Source organism: Anguilla rostrata, chromosome 1 (genome assembly GCF_018555375.3).
Source record: "Anguilla rostrata isolate EN2019 chromosome 1, ASM1855537v3, whole genome shotgun sequence".
NCBI lineage: Eukaryota > Metazoa > Chordata > Actinopteri > Anguilliformes > Anguillidae > Anguilla > Anguilla rostrata.
Genome location: NC_057933.1, coordinates 48,852,855 through 48,873,315, shown reverse-complemented (window position 1 = coordinate 48,873,315; position 20,461 = coordinate 48,852,855). Strand labels below are relative to the sequence as shown.

The 20,461-nt window shown below is 47.7% G+C and overlaps 1 protein-coding gene across 2 annotated transcripts in view; it reads left to right on the top strand.

Annotated features, from left to right (window-relative positions):
* Window positions 1-18,570, top strand: part of tmem245 (transmembrane protein 245) — a 31,353-nt gene extending 12,783 nt beyond the window's left edge. For both annotated transcript variants that reach the window (XM_064339661.1, XM_064339651.1), the window contains 9 exons: window positions 56-146; window positions 926-1,024; window positions 1,798-1,929; window positions 3,523-3,645; window positions 4,574-4,719; window positions 8,063-8,163; window positions 11,445-11,619; window positions 13,159-13,353; window positions 14,822-18,570. In XM_064339661.1, coding sequence (XP_064195731.1) covers window positions 56-146; window positions 926-1,024; window positions 1,798-1,929; window positions 3,523-3,645; window positions 4,574-4,719; window positions 8,063-8,163; window positions 11,445-11,619; window positions 13,159-13,353; window positions 14,822-14,867 — 1,108 coding nt within the window. In that variant the 3' untranslated portion in view covers window positions 14,868-18,570. The remainder of the gene's footprint in view (window positions 1-55; window positions 147-925; window positions 1,025-1,797; window positions 1,930-3,522; window positions 3,646-4,573; window positions 4,720-8,062; window positions 8,164-11,444; window positions 11,620-13,158; window positions 13,354-14,821) is intronic.
* The last annotated feature ends 1,891 nt before the right edge of the window (window positions 18,571-20,461 follow it).

The following is a 20,461-nucleotide window of genomic DNA, read 5'->3' as shown; positions in this document are numbered from 1 at the left end:
CCCACTCTTCTGACTCCCATAAACTGCGCTGTTCCCGTCTGTTCCCCTCCCACAGCTGGCTTCCAGAGGCCCGCGTGGTCCAGAATGCCCTGAACTCTGCTGCCACTAACGTCTATCAGCACGGGAGAGAGTGGATAACTCACAAGGTATGGGGGCCTACACCCCACCTACTGTGCTGTGTTCACTTGCCTTCAGGTTTGGTTGCGCCAAGACCGTCCTCATTCAGAAAGGAGCACTTTCTAATGATGTCCATAAGTAGGGAAAATCCACTTATATTAATTACCATGTTAGGTACAGGTATAAAAGCTTGTGCATATTTGTTGGATTTGTTCTAGCACAACATTTTCAGTAAAAAAAAAAAAACACATTTTGTGAATAACGAGAAAAATATGAGTGATTAGGAAAGCAAGGCGTTGTGAATTGTTGTATTAATGGTTTTAACTGCAATATGCTATCAATCACTGAATTGCATTAAGTAGAATAAAGACCTTTCGCTCTGTTGCTGTTAAACGTAATAACCACCAATTGTACAGTTCAGCCTTGTTCATTCATCACAAATTAATACATACATTTTAGTAGTAACAGTAAACATGGGTTTAAGATGTACTTGCGAAAATGGGACTAGGAATGCAAGGCACTTCTTGATGAAAATTCCTGAAAACCAGGAATGACAAATTGACAAATACCTCTATATATTTTTTTAAATATTAAAACCAGACAGCATTGTGCAGTCGAGATGAGATTAGGGACTGAGGGAGTGTCATTATTCTGTACATTCTGTGTCTCATGTCTTCACTGTTGCCCTAAAGCCACGTGACATACTAGCACTGGACCAGAGGGGAAGGCCTGCTCTATGACGTGAAACTGAGATACATGAGGTTGGCTGTCTGCGCACTGTGACTGACTTTCCCCCTGTCTGCCGCAGCTGCACAAGATGCTGGGCGATAAAGTTAACCACACGGCCGTCATCGAGAAGCAGGTCCTGGAGCTCTGGGACCGGCTGTACCACTCCTGGTTTGTCAAGGTAGGTACCAGCAGCACGACAACTGCTGAACGTTGGCCTTCCCTGCCCCCCTCATTTTTATAGCCCATTTGGACCTGCTGGTTGTGCCTCTTGCAAGGAACAGTGCAGATGATCTGCAGCCATGAGCTAGTGAATAATTTGCATGCTACAGACCACACAATACTACAGTAGAGCTAGCACTGGTCTGTATTGCCTTACTGATGGTAATGGTTTTCTGTGGGGCACCTGAAGCATTTTTTTTTTGGAGAAACAAATGCAGCCTTAACTTCAAACTGGTATTGTCTGTACAGTAGACATATCATAATTTAGTTAGTTGAAGGATGTAGCAGTGAGCTACACTTCCTGTTTTCAGATAATAGAGATTGGGTGCATGGTGCAGATTACTAGTTCAGACAATGTCAGTGCAGCACTGATTTTATCTTCTCTCTAGACCACATCCTGCAAGTGAGGGGAGAGAACGTGGTCAGGTTTTGAGACTGAATCAGAAACTGGCCCAACTTAGTCAAGTTTGACAATAAAAATGTGGGGGTAAGAGGTCCCCCCTGACCCCCTTTCTGAGCTACCCCTCCCCTTTGGGAGATGGATTTGGGAAGCATTGTAAGCCTATAATCTGAGGGAGGAGCTTACGCTCACATAGTTTGAGTATTGAATTTCATTGGAAGTGCTATGGCCATTACAGTACATAGATCAAAATGGCTTGATGCTGTGGGAAGGACATGCTGTAGCATTCATGAATATTAATGTAGCGTTGTCTCTCACGTTTCATTTTGCAGAACGTGACCCACACTGGCCGGAACCGCATACACCGGTTACACCACCAGCGGCAGAACAGCTGGCTGGGCGACATTCTGGACTGGCAGGACATCGCGTCCTTCGTGCAGGAGAACATCGAGACGCTGATCTCGGTGAGCCCCGCTTCTGCAAAACTACTGTCTGGATGGAACTGCGAACGTGTCGCATATTTCATCCAGGTTCTCATGATGTTCGATACACAAGGTGAAATAATTAGCATTTAAGTTGCTTTTCTGCAAACTTAAAATATCACTGGAAAACCTAAATTAAGTGGAAACGCAAAATGGAGCAAAAGGAATGGAATATGAAATGTACCTTGCTAATTAATAATAGAAGTAGGGCTGCTATTATTGTTTTTTAAATTTATTTATTCGGATTATGATTTTCTCTGTCCTGTTTTGTCATTGGGGAGGGATCCTTCTCGCCAAATTACTGATGCCATATTGGAGAGAATTTAGGCTTTAGGGTCGGAGAGGCTTAACCAAGCTTGCCGATTTGGGACCTGAAAGCGGTTGTAACATGCTACACGTTTACAAAGGAATTGTGGGATTTTATGTCACGTTGTACACCACCATTTAGAAACCTGGACTAACCTCCAAAGCTTATGTGAAACCAGCAGGAAAACTGCGATTCAGTGCGTTATGTGTGCTCATGTATTACAGTGTTTTGTGTGGCACTGTTTGTGAGCTGTAATATATACTAGCATTTCATTTTTTTGTCAGTGAGTGCCAAATTCTGTGATTGCTGCAGTTTCATTGGTACCCAGGAGCAGGGACTCTTTTCTTGTTGTTTAGCCTGCTCCCAGAGCAGGCAGTATCCTAACCTAATAATTGTTGCCACAGTGAAAGTGAGTTTTTATGATAATTTACTTGAGAACAAATGAGAACAACAATTTATCATGGTGATGAAAATAAAATAAAAACCCGTAAGAATAATGTGATCTCAACACACTGAGATCTTGCTTTACTTGTATACGATTAAAACGGATATGAAAATGAATACATTATTTACCAGCATTGGTGAACCCACTCAGAGAAAAATCCTCAGATTATAACAGAGGAAGTCTGCAGTCGTGGTCTATAATCAAGGCTATAATCTAGGCTATGTGCAAGTGCTTTCTTCTCAATACTGATCTCCAAGCTGGTAAATTACACCTGTGTATGCTAAAGCATTAATGTGTTGTGTGTGCTAACATTTTATACGCGATAATGTATGTGGTGGGGTAGCATGTTATGTACGATGATGTATGAATGCATAATATAATGCTTCTGCATTTTGAGTGGCATTTTGAGTATAGTAACATGCACAGATGCCTTTGTGTAGTGTCGTGATTCATTGCAAATGGTTAGGGGTGTTTATTGCTGGGTGATGATAATGTGGTGTGGTGTTTGGGCTTGGTAGCAGTATGGTAATGTATTGCTGGGTGATGATAATGTGGGGTGGTGTTGGGGCTTGGTAGCAGTATGGTAATGTATTGCTGGGGGGTGATAATGTGGGGTGGTGTTGGGGCTTGGTAGCAGTATGGTAATGTATGCTGGGGGGTTATAATGTGGGGTGGTGTTGGGGCTTGGTAGCAGTATGGTAATGTATTGCTGGGGGGTGATAGTATTTAGTGTTTGGCAGCTGTATGGTAATGTATTGGTAGTGATATTAACATGGTGTGCTAATGTACACTGTGTGGTGATGTGCTGCGGTGTGGCCTGCAGATCCTGGAGTCCCTGTGGGTGGTGATGAGCCGTAACATGGGCCTGCTGATCTCCACCACCACCACACTGCTCACTGTGCTGTTCCACAGCGGCACGGCGCTGCTCAACTTCGCCCTGTCCCTGGTGAGATCTCTCTCCCGCTCTGCGGGTTGCGCACTGTCCAGGTTCCGTGTGTAATCCTCTTTCACTCTGTGTGCCACTCACTATCCTGGGAGTGTATATAATCCTCTTTCACTCTGTGCTACTCGCTGTCCTGGGTGTGTCTCTGTGTACTTCATCACTCTGTGTGCCAGTCGCTGTCCTGGGTGTGTCTGTAATCCTCTTTCACTCTGTGTGCTACTTGCTGTCCTGGGTGTGTCTCTGTGTACTTCATCACTCTGTGTGCCACTCGCTGTCCTGGGTGTGTCTGTAATCCTCTTTCACTCTGTGTGCTACTTGCTGTCCTGGGTGTGTCTCTGTGTACTTCAGCACTCTGTGTGCCACTCGCTGTCCTGGGTGTGTCTGTAATCCTCTTTCACTCTGTGTGCTACTCGCTGTCCTGGGTGTGTCTCTGTGTACTTCAGCACTCTGTGTGCCAGTCTGTCCTGGGCCTGTTGATTTATGAATCTTTACCATTCCTTCCCTTTAATTTACTTTTCACTTTCCCGTGCCGCTTTCTCTCTCTTTCTCTGTGTAAAATGATTCATGAGTTCAACTCAGCCTTGTGAGCAGGACTGGATCTTGTGTTGCCTAAACATGCTCGAACAAGAAAATATCAAACCAAACTTCCCTTATGAATAAATGCCAGTTTTTACAATCTTCTTCTCTAGCTCCTTCTGTTTGTGTACCATTTGCCATGGTAGGTAGCCACTCACATGTCTCACAAGTATGCCTGTGTGTCGTCTTATGTAGATTAATTGGGCAGGCCCTTTGCTTTTCTGTATGGGGTTTGTCTCCCTCGTGTGGATCCAAATAGGAAGCTCCACATTTCTGACGTCTCCATAGGTCTAAACAGGGACAGTGGGAGGAGCAGTCAGCCTTTGGTTCTGACTCTTTCTGTCTCCTGTTACAGGTGATCTTTCTCACCACCCTCTTCTACCTGCTGAGCTCCAGTGGTGAGTACTACAAGCCTGTCAAGTGGGTGATCAGCCTGACACCCCTGTCCCAGTCCGGGCCCTCCTCCAACATCGTGGGCCAGTCCGTGGAAGAGGCCATAAGGTCAGTGTGACGGCTGCACGCTCGCACACGCTCACGCAGGCGCCTTCATTCTCGCTCGCTCTCAGTACTGATGGGAATGCGGTTCTGTTTTCCCGATAAGGCAATGAGAAATGTTTCTTAAATCCTGCTGTGCAAATGGGTTTCAAAGCGATTTTAGAAGACATGCATATTTTAACCACACAAATCGCTCTTTCAAAGGGTATCCAAATACCAGCTACTTGGAGGAATACATTATTTGTATTGAAAAGTACGAAGTCCCATGTTAGAGAGTGGGTAGGGTTACTGAAGGTGATATTGAGGCTGGGAGCTTTTGTGCAAATATGCAAAAATTGTAGCTGTGGATCAAGAGGAATAGAAATCAAGGGATACGGTTATATTTGGAGGTACAGTAGTAACATTTCTCCTTGGCCAATACCAAGTATGGGAACTAATGTTTTTTAAGGATAAATATGCACAGTTTTGCACAATGTAACAGTGCAGGCCTATAGTGCTATACCGCCCCCGTTATATCATCTCCCTCTATCGACAGTAGTTCCTCATGTACATACTGTACATTCTGCGGCAAAAAAACCCTTCACCCCTGCTGTCCACCATCTGTCAGCTCTCTGACCTAAGCGAATGTATGCAAATTATTTAACACCTTTGTGTACCACCAAAAAAAATAAAAAAACAAAGGGTAAATTGTGACGCACAAACTAACGCTTCTACCCACCTGCAGAAAATAAGCATTATTCATCGAACAACACCTAAACTTCTAAGCAAGAGATTGTTTTCCTGAGATAAGTGGCTTAACTTTGACGATCCTAATCAAAAGAAAGTGTGACCCAATACTATTTTTTCTCTAACGTACTGTAACGTTCAGTCAACTATGAGTTAAAACCACGAATGATATTAAAACGTAGGGCCTTGCAGTCCTTTTTTCTGACCTGTAGAGGGCGCTGTTGACATTCTCTTGAGGAGTGAGTTTGATTTTACAGATCCCTTTCGCAAGAATGTATATTTTTTAATTGGCTGAAGCTTTTAAGCAAGGCTGGCTCAGCCAAGCAAAGGTTTAATTGGAGCATTTCACAATCGGCTTTTGCCAGACGTTGCCGGGGGAGACGGACAGCCGTAGTGTCGCGAAAGGCGAAGGAGTCAGTCCCCTTGCACCAGTGCTAACCCCACGCTTGCTTTAAATAAATCACCTCAGCAGAAAGAATTTGGCAGAGGAGTCGGTCTCATATGGGCAGTGTTAAACCAAAGATAATAAAGATTCGAGGCAAGTTAGTCCTGACAAGGGTATCTTGTTACATTGGATAGATTATTAATCCTGGTTCAGCCACACGGCCATGTTCTGCTTCCCAGCATGCAAAGCAAGGTGTTGTAACCATTGTTGGTGTCATCAGTGTGGCAAGTGTCACTGTAGCGTAACTGATGCTATAGCGACACATTCCCCAATGGTTTGGGCTCAGTCACCTGAACAGTTTTATCTAGGGCAGGTGCTAATTAGCTCTAATTTGTGATGCATTGATTATCAGTGACAGACTCGGTGATGTAAACACTTTCCTCTAGCCTTTTATTAAGATTTATTGAAAGGTAATTGTTTTCAGGGAGGTTTGATCATTTGTATGGAGGATGTGTGTAGTTCATTGAGATGAGACAAATTTGCCTGTACATGCATGGCCATTGTTAGTGAAATGGACATACTGGTACTACATCAGAGATTCTGATCTCCCTACTTTAAGTTAATGCTGTAACAGCAATTTTTATAATTATAATTATAATTATTTCAGATAAGCACGCTGAACATCACCAACTGGGTGATCACAGTCTTTTCATTTCCCACACAGACAGCTTTTAAAAAACTGTCTGCTGCGGGACTTTCTGTCTTCACGGAAATAGCGAATTTTAAAAACAGATTTTTTGTGGCACGAAGAGACGGCGAGCAGGACGCGGGGACGGCGGTTCGGAGGTGTAACTCCCCGCGCGTAGTGACGGCGTTCCCCTCAGCCCCGTGTTCTCCCCGCGCGTGGTGACGGCGTTCCCCTCGGCCCCGTGCTCTCCCCGTACGGGCTGCGCTCTCGCTGAGATTCGGGGGGAGGTGTTTAATATAGAAACGGCGCGGCGCCGAGTCGAGCGTCTGCTTCCCCGGTTTCGAGGGTCACGCGGCAGCCCCGCGGCGCTTCGGCAGACGGAGCCGCGCTAACCGGCCCCGCCCGGGCGGACGGCGGCTCACGCCGCGCCCTGTAATTGAAAAGCGCGCGGGGGAGCCTCTCCCCTCTCCTCCCGAGCGCGCCCGCCGCTCGGCCTCTCCACAATTCATTTGAGTGCCAACGGGACGCAGCTGCAGCCGAATTTACCACCTTTTATTAAAGATGAGCCGCAGCCATCGCCAAGGAGAGGAAGAGCGGGCGGGTGGGGGAAAGGAAGGAAATGAAATGAGAGACGGAGAGGAGAGGAGAGCCTCCCAGGATTTTTTCTATTCATCTACCTGAAATGAGTCTTTGGCAAAAAAAAGAAAACGGTCAAAGTAAACATTCAGGCGCGTGCTGTGCTGGTTGTTATATTGCAAAGATTTTTAAACACATTTTATCAGGCAGTCTGTCGTGTGTTTAATGGAATGAAGCTGGTGTGTTTTAGTGCTCACTTCACAAGCAGGTAGCACAGAGGCACCAAGCTCATTCCTCAGTTCTGTCTTCCCTCTCTCTCTCTCTCTCTCTCTCTATCTCTGCTCTCTCTCTCACTCTCCTTCCCTCTCCCCTCTTTCTTTCTCCCAGTATTTCGCTCTTTCTTATATGCTCCTCTTTTTGATTTCTCACTGTCTTATTCATTTATCTCTCTTCCTCCCCCTCTCCATCTCTCCATACGTTTCCCTTCCAGCCTTCTGTCTGAACTGTAGGCAGGTCTGCTTGGCAGTGCTCGTGGAGCATTTGGCAGAGCACTGGGCTGTGTTTAGAAAGACGCGCTGGTGACACTTCTGTGTGTCTGTTCTGTGTCTGAAACCAAACAAATCGTGAATGAAAAGGCCCTGTTATCCGTGTTATTTTCACCCCTCAGCCTGAATCTTCGGTCCTGCACATCACAAATATGGCCTCTGTCAAAGCTAGCCCATCTGTTGTGACTTGGGGGTAAACTAGTCTATGATAATGTAAAAGGGGAAAAAGAGTCCAGTCTGCTGGATAAGAGGTGCTTTACATGTGACTAGGTAGGACCACTACTCTTCATCTGAAACCTGTCTGTTTGCTTACTGCTCACATATTGTATGGGTGTGCGTATGCGTACATCCGCGCACGCACCTGGTGTTTGTGTGTATTTCTGCACGCTTGTGTGTGCGTGTTGTACATGCGTGTGCTCCTCCCCACAGAGGTGTGTTCGACGCCTCTCTGAAGATGGCGGGGTTCTACGGTCTCTACACCTGGCTGACGCACACCATTTTCGGCATCAACGTCGTCTTCATCCCCTCAGGTGAGCCCCTGGATGTGGTTCTGCTGTTCACGCACCTGCGTCCACTCCTCACTTCACCTGTCAGCGTTTGTCTGCCAAAGGTCAAAGGTTCTGCTCAAATAACATCAGTTAGAGCTACAACTAAAGTCCAACAAAAGTTATACCAGAGGACCTCAGAAATGTCTTTTCAGAACATTTTTGTGGAAATACAGGTGTGATGTAACACAGCTCAAATGGGCAGTGGATATATATTAATTACTGTGTCATCTATAATCTGCAAATATCCAGAATATACTCTGTAACTATAAATAAGTATAAACAGTGCCCTGAAAACATAACTCTTAGGATGGGTTTATTTCCCTGTTGTTACTATGCCAGGGGCATTAGCCCTCAACCACAGCATATGGAATCAGCTCTTAATGAATCATAATTAGGCCATCTCTCGTCAGATAACTTGTTGCCAACTCTTAAAGAAATGGTTCTATCATTACTGTACCATATGAAAGCAGTGCCAGGCCCTCTTGTAGAGTATGGTCTTCTTGGGGAATGGAGAACTTGTGAAAATATCTAGGAAATCTTTTTTTTATTTTTATGAGTGAGCCTTTTCTTAGCTGAGTGTGAACGAAGCTAGATAATACAGCGGTGAAAATTGGAGAGCAGAATGAAATCTGAAACAGAAAAAGTAAGAAAGGGAAGGAGGTGGTTTGAGGTGTTTGTGAAAGATAAACACCAGGAGGCAGAAGAGAGAATCTTAAAGAGGCTGGGTCCCTCTCTTCCATTTTAAGCAGGGCAGTGCAGTTTGGGACATGTGGTCCTCAGACAGAGGGCTATTATTGGCAGCTTCACAGAGAGCACTAAATACTTGTCCTCGGGCAGGGAAAAGGAGGAAGAGGCTGTTCTTTGGACCTTGAAATGGGGGATCTTACTATATCACTCAGGCTGTTGGCTCCCATTCAGTTTCCGCAGTTTGAGCAGATTTATTTAATTACGTCGGTGGGATGTAGAACATGAATTTAAAATGGCTCAGTATGTACCCGTAAGTTAAAACTGTGTCAATATGTGGTTTGGTTTCTTGGCCGACCGCAGATGTGAAATACATTCGGTGTGGAGGGCGTGCAACATGAATGGGCCTTTATCATTTCGGTCACACACGGAACCCGGGTCGTTTTGACCTTGTGAAGCTTCTGGAAGGCAGGTTCTTGAGCTGAGATATATCGGAGGGTGCGGTGAGGGGAGGGGAGGGATGTTTAATAAAGAGCACCTGTGGAGTGGGCGTGCTTGCGTTCTGTTGTATCCCAGCAACGTTGCCTGATCCAAAAATGGGGAGGGGGGGGGTATGGAGTGGCAGGCTGCGCAGGGAAGCAGGAGTTTAGTCTGCGCAGCCCTGGCAGCCTCCCTCCCTCTTAATGAATCACAGCGAGGGCTCCGTCCAGCCCTCCGGCTCTCTTGTGCTGTCCTCCACCGAAACAGCCTGGCTGGACCTGGAGCAATACCCCCCCCCACCCCACCCTCCCCGTCCCCCTCCCTCCCCCTCCCTCTCCCCCATTACCCTGAGGCTGGGAACAGATCCACTGCCTGTGCCAGAGCTCCAGGGGAACCCCAGTTGTGCCTACCCCACCCCACGCCCCCCAAACCATAACCCCCTTTCACAGTACTAGCCCGGGGCGTGGCTCTGATCCAAGACTCTGTTCAGCGCTCACCGTCTGCTCGGTGAGTGAGGAAACCAAACCCGTTTATCACTCGGGTTCTGTGACAGGCTAATATGCCGCCTACACTGGCACTGAGGCATTTTCAGAGAGTCTGGTACGTAAATAATAATACAGAAACATTGCAGTGACACTGCTGGGAAAGAGATACTGCACTCAAGGCATCGTATACAGTGTTTAGGTTCCCTCTCCTCTTAAGAGTCAAGCGCATGTCAATACTGCATATCCTGCTCTTAAATACTCGCTTTATTATCAGCCTGCAGTATTCAGGGGAGATTCGGACTCGGACTCAGTCGATGGTTATCCGCCTTCTACTGCCTTTCCCCTATTGGCCCCGTGTAGTTTTCGCCTTACTTGTGTCCCAGTAGTGCAGCCCTTTTGCAGACAGTGTATCGGTGCTGTGTTTTGATTTAAAATGGCCGTTACCATGGCCGTTGTCGAGGTGCAGGCGCTAGCGGACCTACCGGAACCTGCGTCCCGGGCCTTGCTCCATCTCCCAGACGGGGGCGGGCTGTGTGGGTCGCCCGGGGCGCACAGGGGCGTCCGCGCTCAGATGGCGCGTCAGCGGGGGGGCGGCGTGCCTCCCCAGGCCCGAGCGGGGCAGTGTAGCCTGGGCTTCCCTGAGGAGGCTGTTTCAGTCTGTTCTTTTCGGAGAGGAACTTTAGTGTTAGGGGGTCATCGGGCTGAGGCTTGGATCAGTGGCGTAGGTTTCATTTGAACATTGGTGGGGACGCATTAAGTGGGGGGAGGGGGGGTCTGGGTGGTCCTCCCCCAGGAAACTTTGAGCGTCAAACACTTCATTTCCTGCGTTCTGGTGAATTTTTATGCACCTATTTGTGCCTTTTCTGCATCAGTTTATGGTGGAAATGCTTCTTTCATGTTTTTATTGGCGGGGGGACAGATGCACGCGTTCTAAATATGAAGGGGACGTATCCCCTGCGTCCCCGGCGAAATCTACACCTGTGGCTCGGGTGCTATGTTCCGTAGCCCTGTGTAGCAGGTAGCGCTGCTCAGACTCCCTCAGACCCCCTGTAGCCCTGGGTCTGTGGGCCTCGCTCCGGTTACCGCTCTGCCATCTGCTCGCGCCCACGGCGACCGCTCTGGGGCTCCTCCCCCTCTCTCTCAGGGGAGGCGGCCATCTGCTCCGGGGTTGGCGGCCAGCGGGGGGGGCAGGAGGTGGTCAGAGAGGTCTCGTGTGGCGACTGGCGGGGGCGAGTTCCAGCAGGGGGCAGCGTCTGCTCCACACGCCACCGGGCGGAGGAGGTCCTGACCTCGGGGAGGCGGCCAGTGTGCGCACGGCCCCGAAACCTTCCCCCGCTCTCCTGCAGCTCTTAAAAACAGCGGGAGCGCAACTTTGGGCGCCCGAAGCAACGGTGAGTCGTTTGTAAAGCTCTGCGGCATGAAAGGGAGTGCTGCGGAAAAGCCCGGAACGTTGCGGTGGGTTTATATGTAGAGCAGGCTGCTAGCGTTGACTCTGTGTGCTGTGGGGCCGCCTGTCTGCTGGTCTCTGAGCCGCTCCCGTTTACTCTGGCGCGCTGGACCCGTCCCCCCGCCGCCCGTCTGCGGCCTCTCACGCTTCCCCCTCTCCCTCCGCAGCCATGGCGGCCATCCTGGGCGCGGTGCCCTTCCTGGGCACGTACTGGGCGGCGCTGCCGGCGGTGCTGGACCTGTGGCTGGCGCAGGGCGAGAGCGTCAAGGCCGTGCTGCTGCTCGTCTTCCACCTCCTGCCCACCTACTTCGTGGACACGGCCATCTACTCGGACATTTCAGGGTCAGAGGCTCTTATGGGTGTGCATGTGTGTGTGCGTGTTTGTGTGTGTGTGTGTGTGTGTGTGTACGTGTGTATGTGTGTTTACGTGTGTGTGTGTGTGCGTGTGTACGTATGTGCATATGTGTGTATGTGTGTTTACGTGTGTGTGTGTATGTGTGTGTGCGTGTGTGTGTGTGTGTGTATACGTGTGTATGTGCGTTTACGTGTGTGTGCGCACAAGTACGTGTGTGTGTGTATGTGTGTTTACGTGCGTGTATTGTGCACATGTATGTGTGCATGTGCTCGTTTCATATTTCTGTATGTTTCAACTTTGTGTGATTTTAGAGGGATAGAGTATCTGACGTACAGTAAGGTGTCTCTCCCCCAATTCTAGGGCAATTGAAACAAATAAAATACAGAGAAATAAACAGACAAATCTGAGGTGTAGATCAGATTTCATATCTTCACCATTTTTGCCTCTTTACCTCCATCTCCCCAACACCCCAGTCCAGGGGGACCCTCACCCCCAGCCCCCTTTTAACTTCTGAGATGAGGAGATAAGCTTCATCAGGGGAGGAACGGGGGATGACGGAGCGCCTGAGATATCAGAGACAGAGATGTTATTATTAGCAAGGCCAGCTGCGGTTCACAAGAACCATTAAGAGAGCGAGGGAAGAGGAAAAGGAAAGGATAAATGAGTTGAATCTAGTGATGTCTGTGTGAAAATGAGGGCACGCTACGAAAAAGGGGAAGAAGAGTAATGGCTAAAAGGGTGGAAAAGAGGTCTGTTTTTATATTAATAGGCTGTAGACTGCACACAAGCTGCCTGAGCTTCTAAAGAGTAGGCTTGTGTTCTCAGCTCTGGGGAAAAACGCAACCAGACAGACTGCTGTGAAGGTTTTTACTGGAGAATTTACTGAACATTATTCAGATTGTGTTGCCTGTTCTGAGGTATAAAAGGTTATTTAGTTGTAACATTTAAGTTGATTAAAAATTAAACACCGGATATCGTTAGAATGGAGACCTTGAGGACCCCCAAGCAAAATGGCTGAATGGCATTTTGAATTAAACAGACGACACCGTACTACTAAATGCACACCACTAAGCCCTGTCACATTGAAAATGGGTAATGTGTACCTTTGTGCGTTTTTATAAAGATGTCTGACTTGGCTGTTGTACAAATTGCCTTGTAAAACATTACTTACTTGGCTGGGCAAGTATTACAGCGCAAAAACAGTTTACTTTGCAATGACCAAACATTTGGGTTATCGCCAGAGGAAGTGAGGTAAAATCCTGCCTTACAGCGTACAGCAGCACCAGTCCCCACCTGGGACTCAAACTCGCAACCCTCTAATTAAAAGTCCAGTGCCTCCACCCATGACATCACTTGTCTGTCCATAAGACAGCTGGACTTGTCTGAATGACTTGTGCTACACCCGTGTTAGTGGCGCAGTCTGTGTTGCTGTTAGGGCTTTTCGGGTGGTGTTGAGCGACTCTTGTTGGTGTTCAGCCTCAGTAGTTGCGGACGGTGTGTGTGACCCCGGCCTGTGTCCCACTCAGGGGCGGCCACCCTTACCTGACGGGCCTGGCGGTGGCCGGAGGCGCCTACTACCTGGGCCTGGAGGGGGCGATCATCGGGCCCATCCTGCTCTGCATCCTGGTGGTGGCCTCCAACATCTACAGCGCCATGCTGATGAGCCCCAGCAGCGCCCAGCCCACGCCCGTCACCTCCACCTGGCCCGCCCACATCTCCAGGTCAGCCAGCCCCATTGGCCCATTCGTCACATCAGGCCCCGCCCCCTGTGTGCTTTAAGCTCCCCTCTGTGGAGCTGAAACCACTCCCACTCTTGTAGTTAAAGAGTTAAAGGGATTCACTTTCTGGCTTTTTTGATAATACTCCAGGTTTAGTGTTGATTTTCAATTGGCCCGGACAGGTTTATGTGCAATGAAGGATATTTTAGACTCTTACAGAACTGTCTGAGAACCAGTTGGCTTTACAATGTTTGGTGAAGAGGCATTTGGGGGTTTGTGGTCTAAAGCAAGAAAATACTCTTAAAATAACTTTTACAAAGCAGCTTTTACTGCAGCAGGCTTATGTTTCCAGAGACTATACATATGAGCATACAAATTTAATAGTGTTTATAGCTAGCAGGTCAATATAAACGTATCTAAAATACCTCACACAAAACTGCCAGTACCAATAAGACCTGAAACGATATCAAGAAATCCAGAAGTCCCTCCCCTACTTTTTGCTTCTCCACCTACACAGAGTACCCTGGTGAGTGGCAGTTTATTCCACCAATCATAGCACAAACTGAGGTAACCACACTTTTGCGCCGTGAGATGTTAATTGAATGGAGACATATTGAATGTAATCGCACGACTGAGGCTGATATTCTGCTTGAGATGTATGCAGATGCGCTGCCGCTGCCGCGCAGACGAACGCAGCGCGCTTAACCTCGCCCTTAAAAATGGCAGTTAATGTTTATAATTACAGTGCCACTTAGTGTTTACAGCCCATTTCACCGTTTTTACGTCCCTCCCAAATCTGCAGTCACTCATACGCACACATTATTCAGCACATTACTCAGAGCCTGAAGCCGTTTGAGTGTGCGCAGTTAAATAGTAATGGCCAACTGGAGGCTAAATCGGCGGATAAATTATTTGTTCACCTGGAAGGATTCGACTGAAGGAGTAGCTGTACCAAACCTTACCTTTTTACACTTAGGATACTGAAAGGATAGTGCTATCTGTGTGAATTCCTCCCCCCCCACCCCCCCCCGGTAGCCTAAGTCAACCAAACCCCCCAATTAGTTGCGCTGACGTTGCTCAGACTTCCTCTTTAATTCTGGGACATCTCAGTGGAGGCCCGCGTTTCACAGGTGGATCTGTGGAAATGACAGATTTAATAAGGGCACCAGTACGGCTGCTTATTATATCGGTGTATTAATAGCATGCGCTAATGGCAGCGGCTCGGAACAAACTCACTCCGCATGACTCACAGCGGGCGGGAATTTAGCCTCCGCCGTTTCAAACCCCCTCTTAACTGCTCAGCTGCAGGCCCCTTTCATTTTAGTTTCTGGGGTTTATTCGGTCGTTCGGAGATCGTTGTCTGTCACCTGCCAGGAGACCGGCTTCTCTCAGGCGGGGCGTACCAAACGCGGCCACAGCCTGTCGCGCCGGCGAGCACGCCAATGAGGTCACCCTTCCTCCTCCCTTTCAGGTCGTTCTTGGACACGCCCACCCTGCCAAAGAGGGAGACGGAGTGAGGGCGGCGTCGGCGTCCCGATTGGCTGTCTCTCTCCCGGCCTCCGCCCCTTCGAAGCGACTGGAGCCAGCGGTCTCCTCTGCTTGTAGCGTTCTTTCCGTTTCTTTACTGCCCGCACCCTCCTCCACGGCCAATGAGAATCCCTCGCTGCACGGCGGAAGCTCGGAGAAGGGGTCGGAGCCCCCGGCTACCTCCCGTGGCGTGGCGTCGCCGGGCCACCAGCCACTAGAACCTCCCTACAGAAACCCCCGGAGCTGCCGGCACCACCAGCTGAAACCTGAGTGCATCCAGAGTCCGTGTCTGCTCTGGGAGAGAAAAGCAGCAGTCATGGCCTCAGCTAGCGGGCTGGAGCACAGTCTCCGTAGCTACGTACCAAAAAGACCGGTGGCAGAATGGGGGTGTCACTCCCACACCGTGAGGCTACACAGGGTCCTTTTACACTTTAAACCAGGGCCGCCCCACCCTGGTCCGGGAGAGCTGGGTTTCACTTTCAGCCCGTAATTACCAACCAGTTCAGACTGAAGGAACCTGGTGAGAGGAGCTAACTGTGTGACCAGCCGCTTTAAGTGAATTTTCAGCCCTCCAGGACCAGGGTTTACGGAGCCCTGCTTTAAACAGAAACCCATTCTGATTCACCGTACTTAACAAAAATATTTAGATTTTACTTTCAGCTGGTTTAATTGAGATCGGGCATAGCCTTCCATGTTATTGGTATTACGATTATTGCTAACAACCAATGGTGTGCACGTTAAGTAATTCTCTGAGATCAGCACTTTATAACATATATTTAACAATATTTTCCGTGATGTGACGGAGTTGGTGCTCCTCGTGTGGCCGTTCGTGAGCTGTTTGACAGCGTGGGCGGAGACGGACGCACTTCTTAAAGGAACGGGAGCACGGCTCACAAGTGGAAATATTGGCTTCGCATTCCCCAGGGAGGCTCTGTCCTCCTTTCTCTGTCTACTGTATATAGTTTCCTATCACTCAAATGTTTTTTGTATGGCTGTTCTCTTTATCTGTGTTTTCACGTAATGTTATTTTAAAGTTTCGCTAACTTTGTGGCTCACCTTGACACGGTCACCTGAAAGTTTGTCTTTTTTGGCACTGCACTGGGATATACGGTGATAATTCTTAGTTTGATTACGTTTGCACAGCTACTAATGTGTACTAATGATATCAGTGGCTACAAGCCTTCAGTTTAAAGGTTTACCTCAGTTCTCGAGGCCGGACGCGCTTATGTTGGATTTGGAAGATGTACTTGCACCGCTGTTTTTAGAAGAGGACACAAAATGTGTGTTCATTGCTCAAGAGTTTACATTTAAATGTCACTGTCTCCCTGGAAGGCTGCAAGCCTGCTGTACTCTATGGACAGGAACAACAAGGAGTGGGAACAACAGAACTCAAGGTACAAAAGCTTGCTTCCTCCTGTGCTTAATGCACATGCGCATTGTTTACTACTGATAAACTACTACCAGATAAGAAACCACTCTTCTCTGCTCCCCTTTGAGGCCATTGAATCTGCTGTGTGGGCATCTCGCTGCCATTTTTCTGTTTAATAACCACTTGCCTTGTCTGGGCTGACTCAGCTAGACAGTGCGCACAATATCACATCCCAAGTGTAGAAACCACAAACTGCAGCCACCTCCAGCACTGTCAAACATGTCTCTGTCTGCCCGCGATTTTATTACAGTTTTAGGGCACAGTCGGTGAGAGGGGCGGGGCCAGGGCTGAGCAGGCAAATCGGCCCGGAGATTTACGGCGCTCGTTCGTCCCAGAGACAGAGCGGTCGCGTCCTTGTCCTAAAACTTTTTTTCTCCCCAGTTTTTAGAGGAAACGACTAACTTGGTGGTGTTACGAGGAAACGGAAGGCTCTGAAAGCTTTAGCCTGGAGATGATCGATATCGGGCAGAGAATCCCACTGCCCTCCAGAAGGGGACGGGGGTCACACTGCTCTCGGGTCCAGTCGACCTCAGGGTGTTGAATGCTAGCCCTCTGAGACCCAGACATCGTCATAGTTTCAGGCCCATGTTGTGTGTACTCAAGGCATTCTGAGTAACAGTAGAAAATGTCTCATTCCAAATATGACGCTAAAATATAGCATAGGGCCTTGGGAACTGGGAAATGTTGTTCTAAACCGAATGGGTAAATGGTGCCTCTGGAATGCCTGGAAAGCAAAGGGTCTCACAGGGCTAGAGACGTGGCGTCATGCTTTCTCTGCAATTTTTATCATCGCCAACGTTGTTGACAAATGAATGTGTTTTAAACCTAAGCCATATTGAAATAGCGATAGCCTTCGTGAGTCCACGGTACTCTCTGGTGAGACGGAAGGATTAAGGGCCGGCTCGGCCTCTCCTTGCGAACTCAACCTGCTGTGTTAGCCACTTCCTGGTTTTTTTTTATTTTTTATCATCGCTGGCCGTTCCTTCGAAGCGTACAGAACGATAATCACAAAATTTCTTTTGTGGTCACGGCTGCTTATTTTTATCAGCAACACATTTTTTCTGGGGTGCTGAGACAGCCTTTTCACTCTGGTGTACCTGACAGGCCTTGACTTCAGCGTGTGCTTGCCCACAGTTGACGGGAAGCGGTATTAAAACTTTCGCTCAAGGAAACCGTTTAAAAAACTCAATCGCTTGTTCGTTCTACCTGTGCCCGTGTGGACCGGTTGTGTGTTCCCCTCGCACTCGGACGGCGTTGTACGTTTACAGTTAAAATGATTTGTGTAGTCGTGGCCTGGCCTTGCTACTTTCACCTAGAATGCGGAACAGGATCTGTGTAATTATCGGCTTTGAAATAGGGATCATTCAGAATCAGATTAGATTTCACGTCGTGTTAGAGCAAATGTACAGCAGGTTTTTATGAACTTTCGAAGTGTCATCCTCTTGGAAAAGCTAGTACTTTAGTGTTTTTGATACATGTATATGCTTAATACCTTTACGCTGCCATCACCTTCTCGCACAGGTGTACAGAATGAGATAGAGGATCATAAGAATTAAACAGGAAATGAGGTCATCACCTGCAGCTCATAACACCTGGGTACACCTTGATGCAAGCTGCAGTGAAGCTCCAGAAAAGAATGTCTGCTGTATTTGAAGGGCCTTAACAGCCCTGCCCACAGATTTGAATTCAAGTTATGCAAAGTGGTGTGTTTGAGCGCTAACCAGGTGTCTGGATATTTATCTTTTTTCTAAGGAATAAAACACCATTCAAGGATAACTTTTAACTCGATCATTAAGTTTCCTTACATTAAAACTGTAGCTTGATATTTTTGAAAAATGGACGGGTTAGCCAAAATGATTTGTGCATTCGATAAGAGAACATTGATGCGACAAAGTGAACGTTCTGTTGATACAATGTTGATCAGCAACTTGAGTCAAGTAGCATTTTAAGATAATCCGTATGTTTCATTTAAGTTTCAGTAATACCTCTGTCACAGCACTTTGAAATATGCCTCACTGGGAACTCTCAACTTCACTCCACATAGAGAATGTTTGTTCCTCTTTGTGAACATGTGTAATGTGAATTGACACTATTGTGTGGTTAAACTTTGACAGTCTCATGATTGGAAAAAATGAGAGCGCTTTCCTTGTTTGAGGCAGCATTCAGTATTAAATGGCTTGGTGTACTAATATTGACTGTTATCACACGAAACAAGTAATGTATTTTCTACTGAAAACATTAATACAATAAAACTTTGGAATACACTCCGGGTTCTTGCATTGTTTCTTTCCAGTACTGAAATGAACACAAGTCACCAGATAAGTGTTTATGTACAATGTCTCAAGATGATATTGATGTCACTACGGTCTTTGCTATTTGAAGTTGCAAGTGCAGGCTAATTTTAAATGCAGTAGGCCCGCATATGTTACACATACAGTCTATATGTCAGCTGCTGCATCGAAGCATGGCGTGCCAGAGTACGCTAAACCGCTCACTTTCATCTGTAGCCGCTAACAAATCATCCTGACAAAGAGTCGAGCTGAATCAAAGTTAGGGTAAATAATATGCAATAGGGTGTTTAGTGAATAGCATGGCCTAATTTTTTGACATTATGGCAGCACCACTGATTTGTTCTTACCAGGTTTTGAGGTGATGTTTGAAAGAATAACCACTGCAACTCCTTTTTTCTTCGGGTAAAGAATTCCTAAATTTAGAGGCTGTAATCGAGGTTGTCAGGCTGAATTTACATTTTCCTGAGAGGGATTTGAAGTCATTTTAAAAGCTTATATTTCCGCAGGAAGTTGAGAGAACCGATTATCTAGGTTTACCCCTAGGCTTCTTATGGAAGACGTGCTCTGAGTGTGAGCTCTCCTGTGGGTTTTGCAGTGGTGAGGGAACGAAAAGCATTTCAGCTTTAGCCAGGTTGCGTTTTAGGTGATGGACTGGAATCCAGAGTGAGGTTTGCAGCAAGAACTGCACACCCTCTTACCTTTGATCCATTATGAAACCATACACGTCCTCCACATCCTCTGCTTGCATCGCTATTCGCTCTGAAAAGGGTTCCTCCACCTTTCTGACATGTCTGTTCTCTGGTCTGGCCCCGCAGTGGTAAAATGAGCTCCCCATTACCGTCAGGACAAGAATCACTGTTATTTTCCACTGCAGACTGAGAATGCACCTGCTTAATATGCATCTTGAGCATTTATCACTGCATCTTCAAACCCATTTTGCTATTTCAATTATCAATCTCTCCTGCACCTACTCTGGTGCTTAATGTGTTGTGGGTTAATATGCTACTATTGATTGTGACAAAGGTGACTTGACTTGTTGCCAAAACCTTTGTATGTTCTTTTAAAATTGCTTTGGATTAGTGCTAAATGCTTAATCGTACATTTAAATGCATTCATTTCTAAATTTCTTTGAAGAAATCGTCCTGGCAACTTTCTTGAGCACCTCTTCATGACGAAAAGAGTCGATGCAAACAATCTCACTTGGCAATCATCTGTGTGTTATCTCTGCTCTGCAGTGCTCTGGGAACAGTTGCTGTAATGAATATAAAATTTGAACTTGAAAGGCATCCCAAGGTCACGCTATGATTTCCTGCTCTGCCGGTATATTTCTGGATCATGCCGGGGGCCTCCCTGGACCTCGGTTGCGTGGTACAAATGGAGGGGTGGGGGGATGGGGGGGGGTTGCTCCCTCTTCCTCCGTGCGAGCGTGCCGTTTGGACGAGCCACCCCCCACCACCCCGTCCTCCCACCCTCCCGTGACGGCGATGGGGGGGGGGGATTGAAATCGATATCCATTCGCGGTCTCAATTATCCTGTATTGACTCCCGCCCGGTGTGCTTATGACAGGCGGGGGGCGCCGTGCGGACCAGCAGCTCAGAGGCGCTCGTCGCGGCGCTCCGGAGCCTGATTACTTCATTAAGGCTTTCTCTTCATTAACCTGGCCGAGGACTCGGGCGACGCCTGCCTGTAAAGCGCTCTGATTGCTCGGGGCCCTGGAGCCGTGCACAAAGGACAGGAAGTGCTGTTTACATCTGCATCTGTGCTCCACTCCCTGGCACTGGGCCTTCCCTGTTTGAAAATGTAGCTTTATGTTAGAGCAAAACGTCTCTGACTTCCATGCTGATCTATGAAGTAAAATGATATC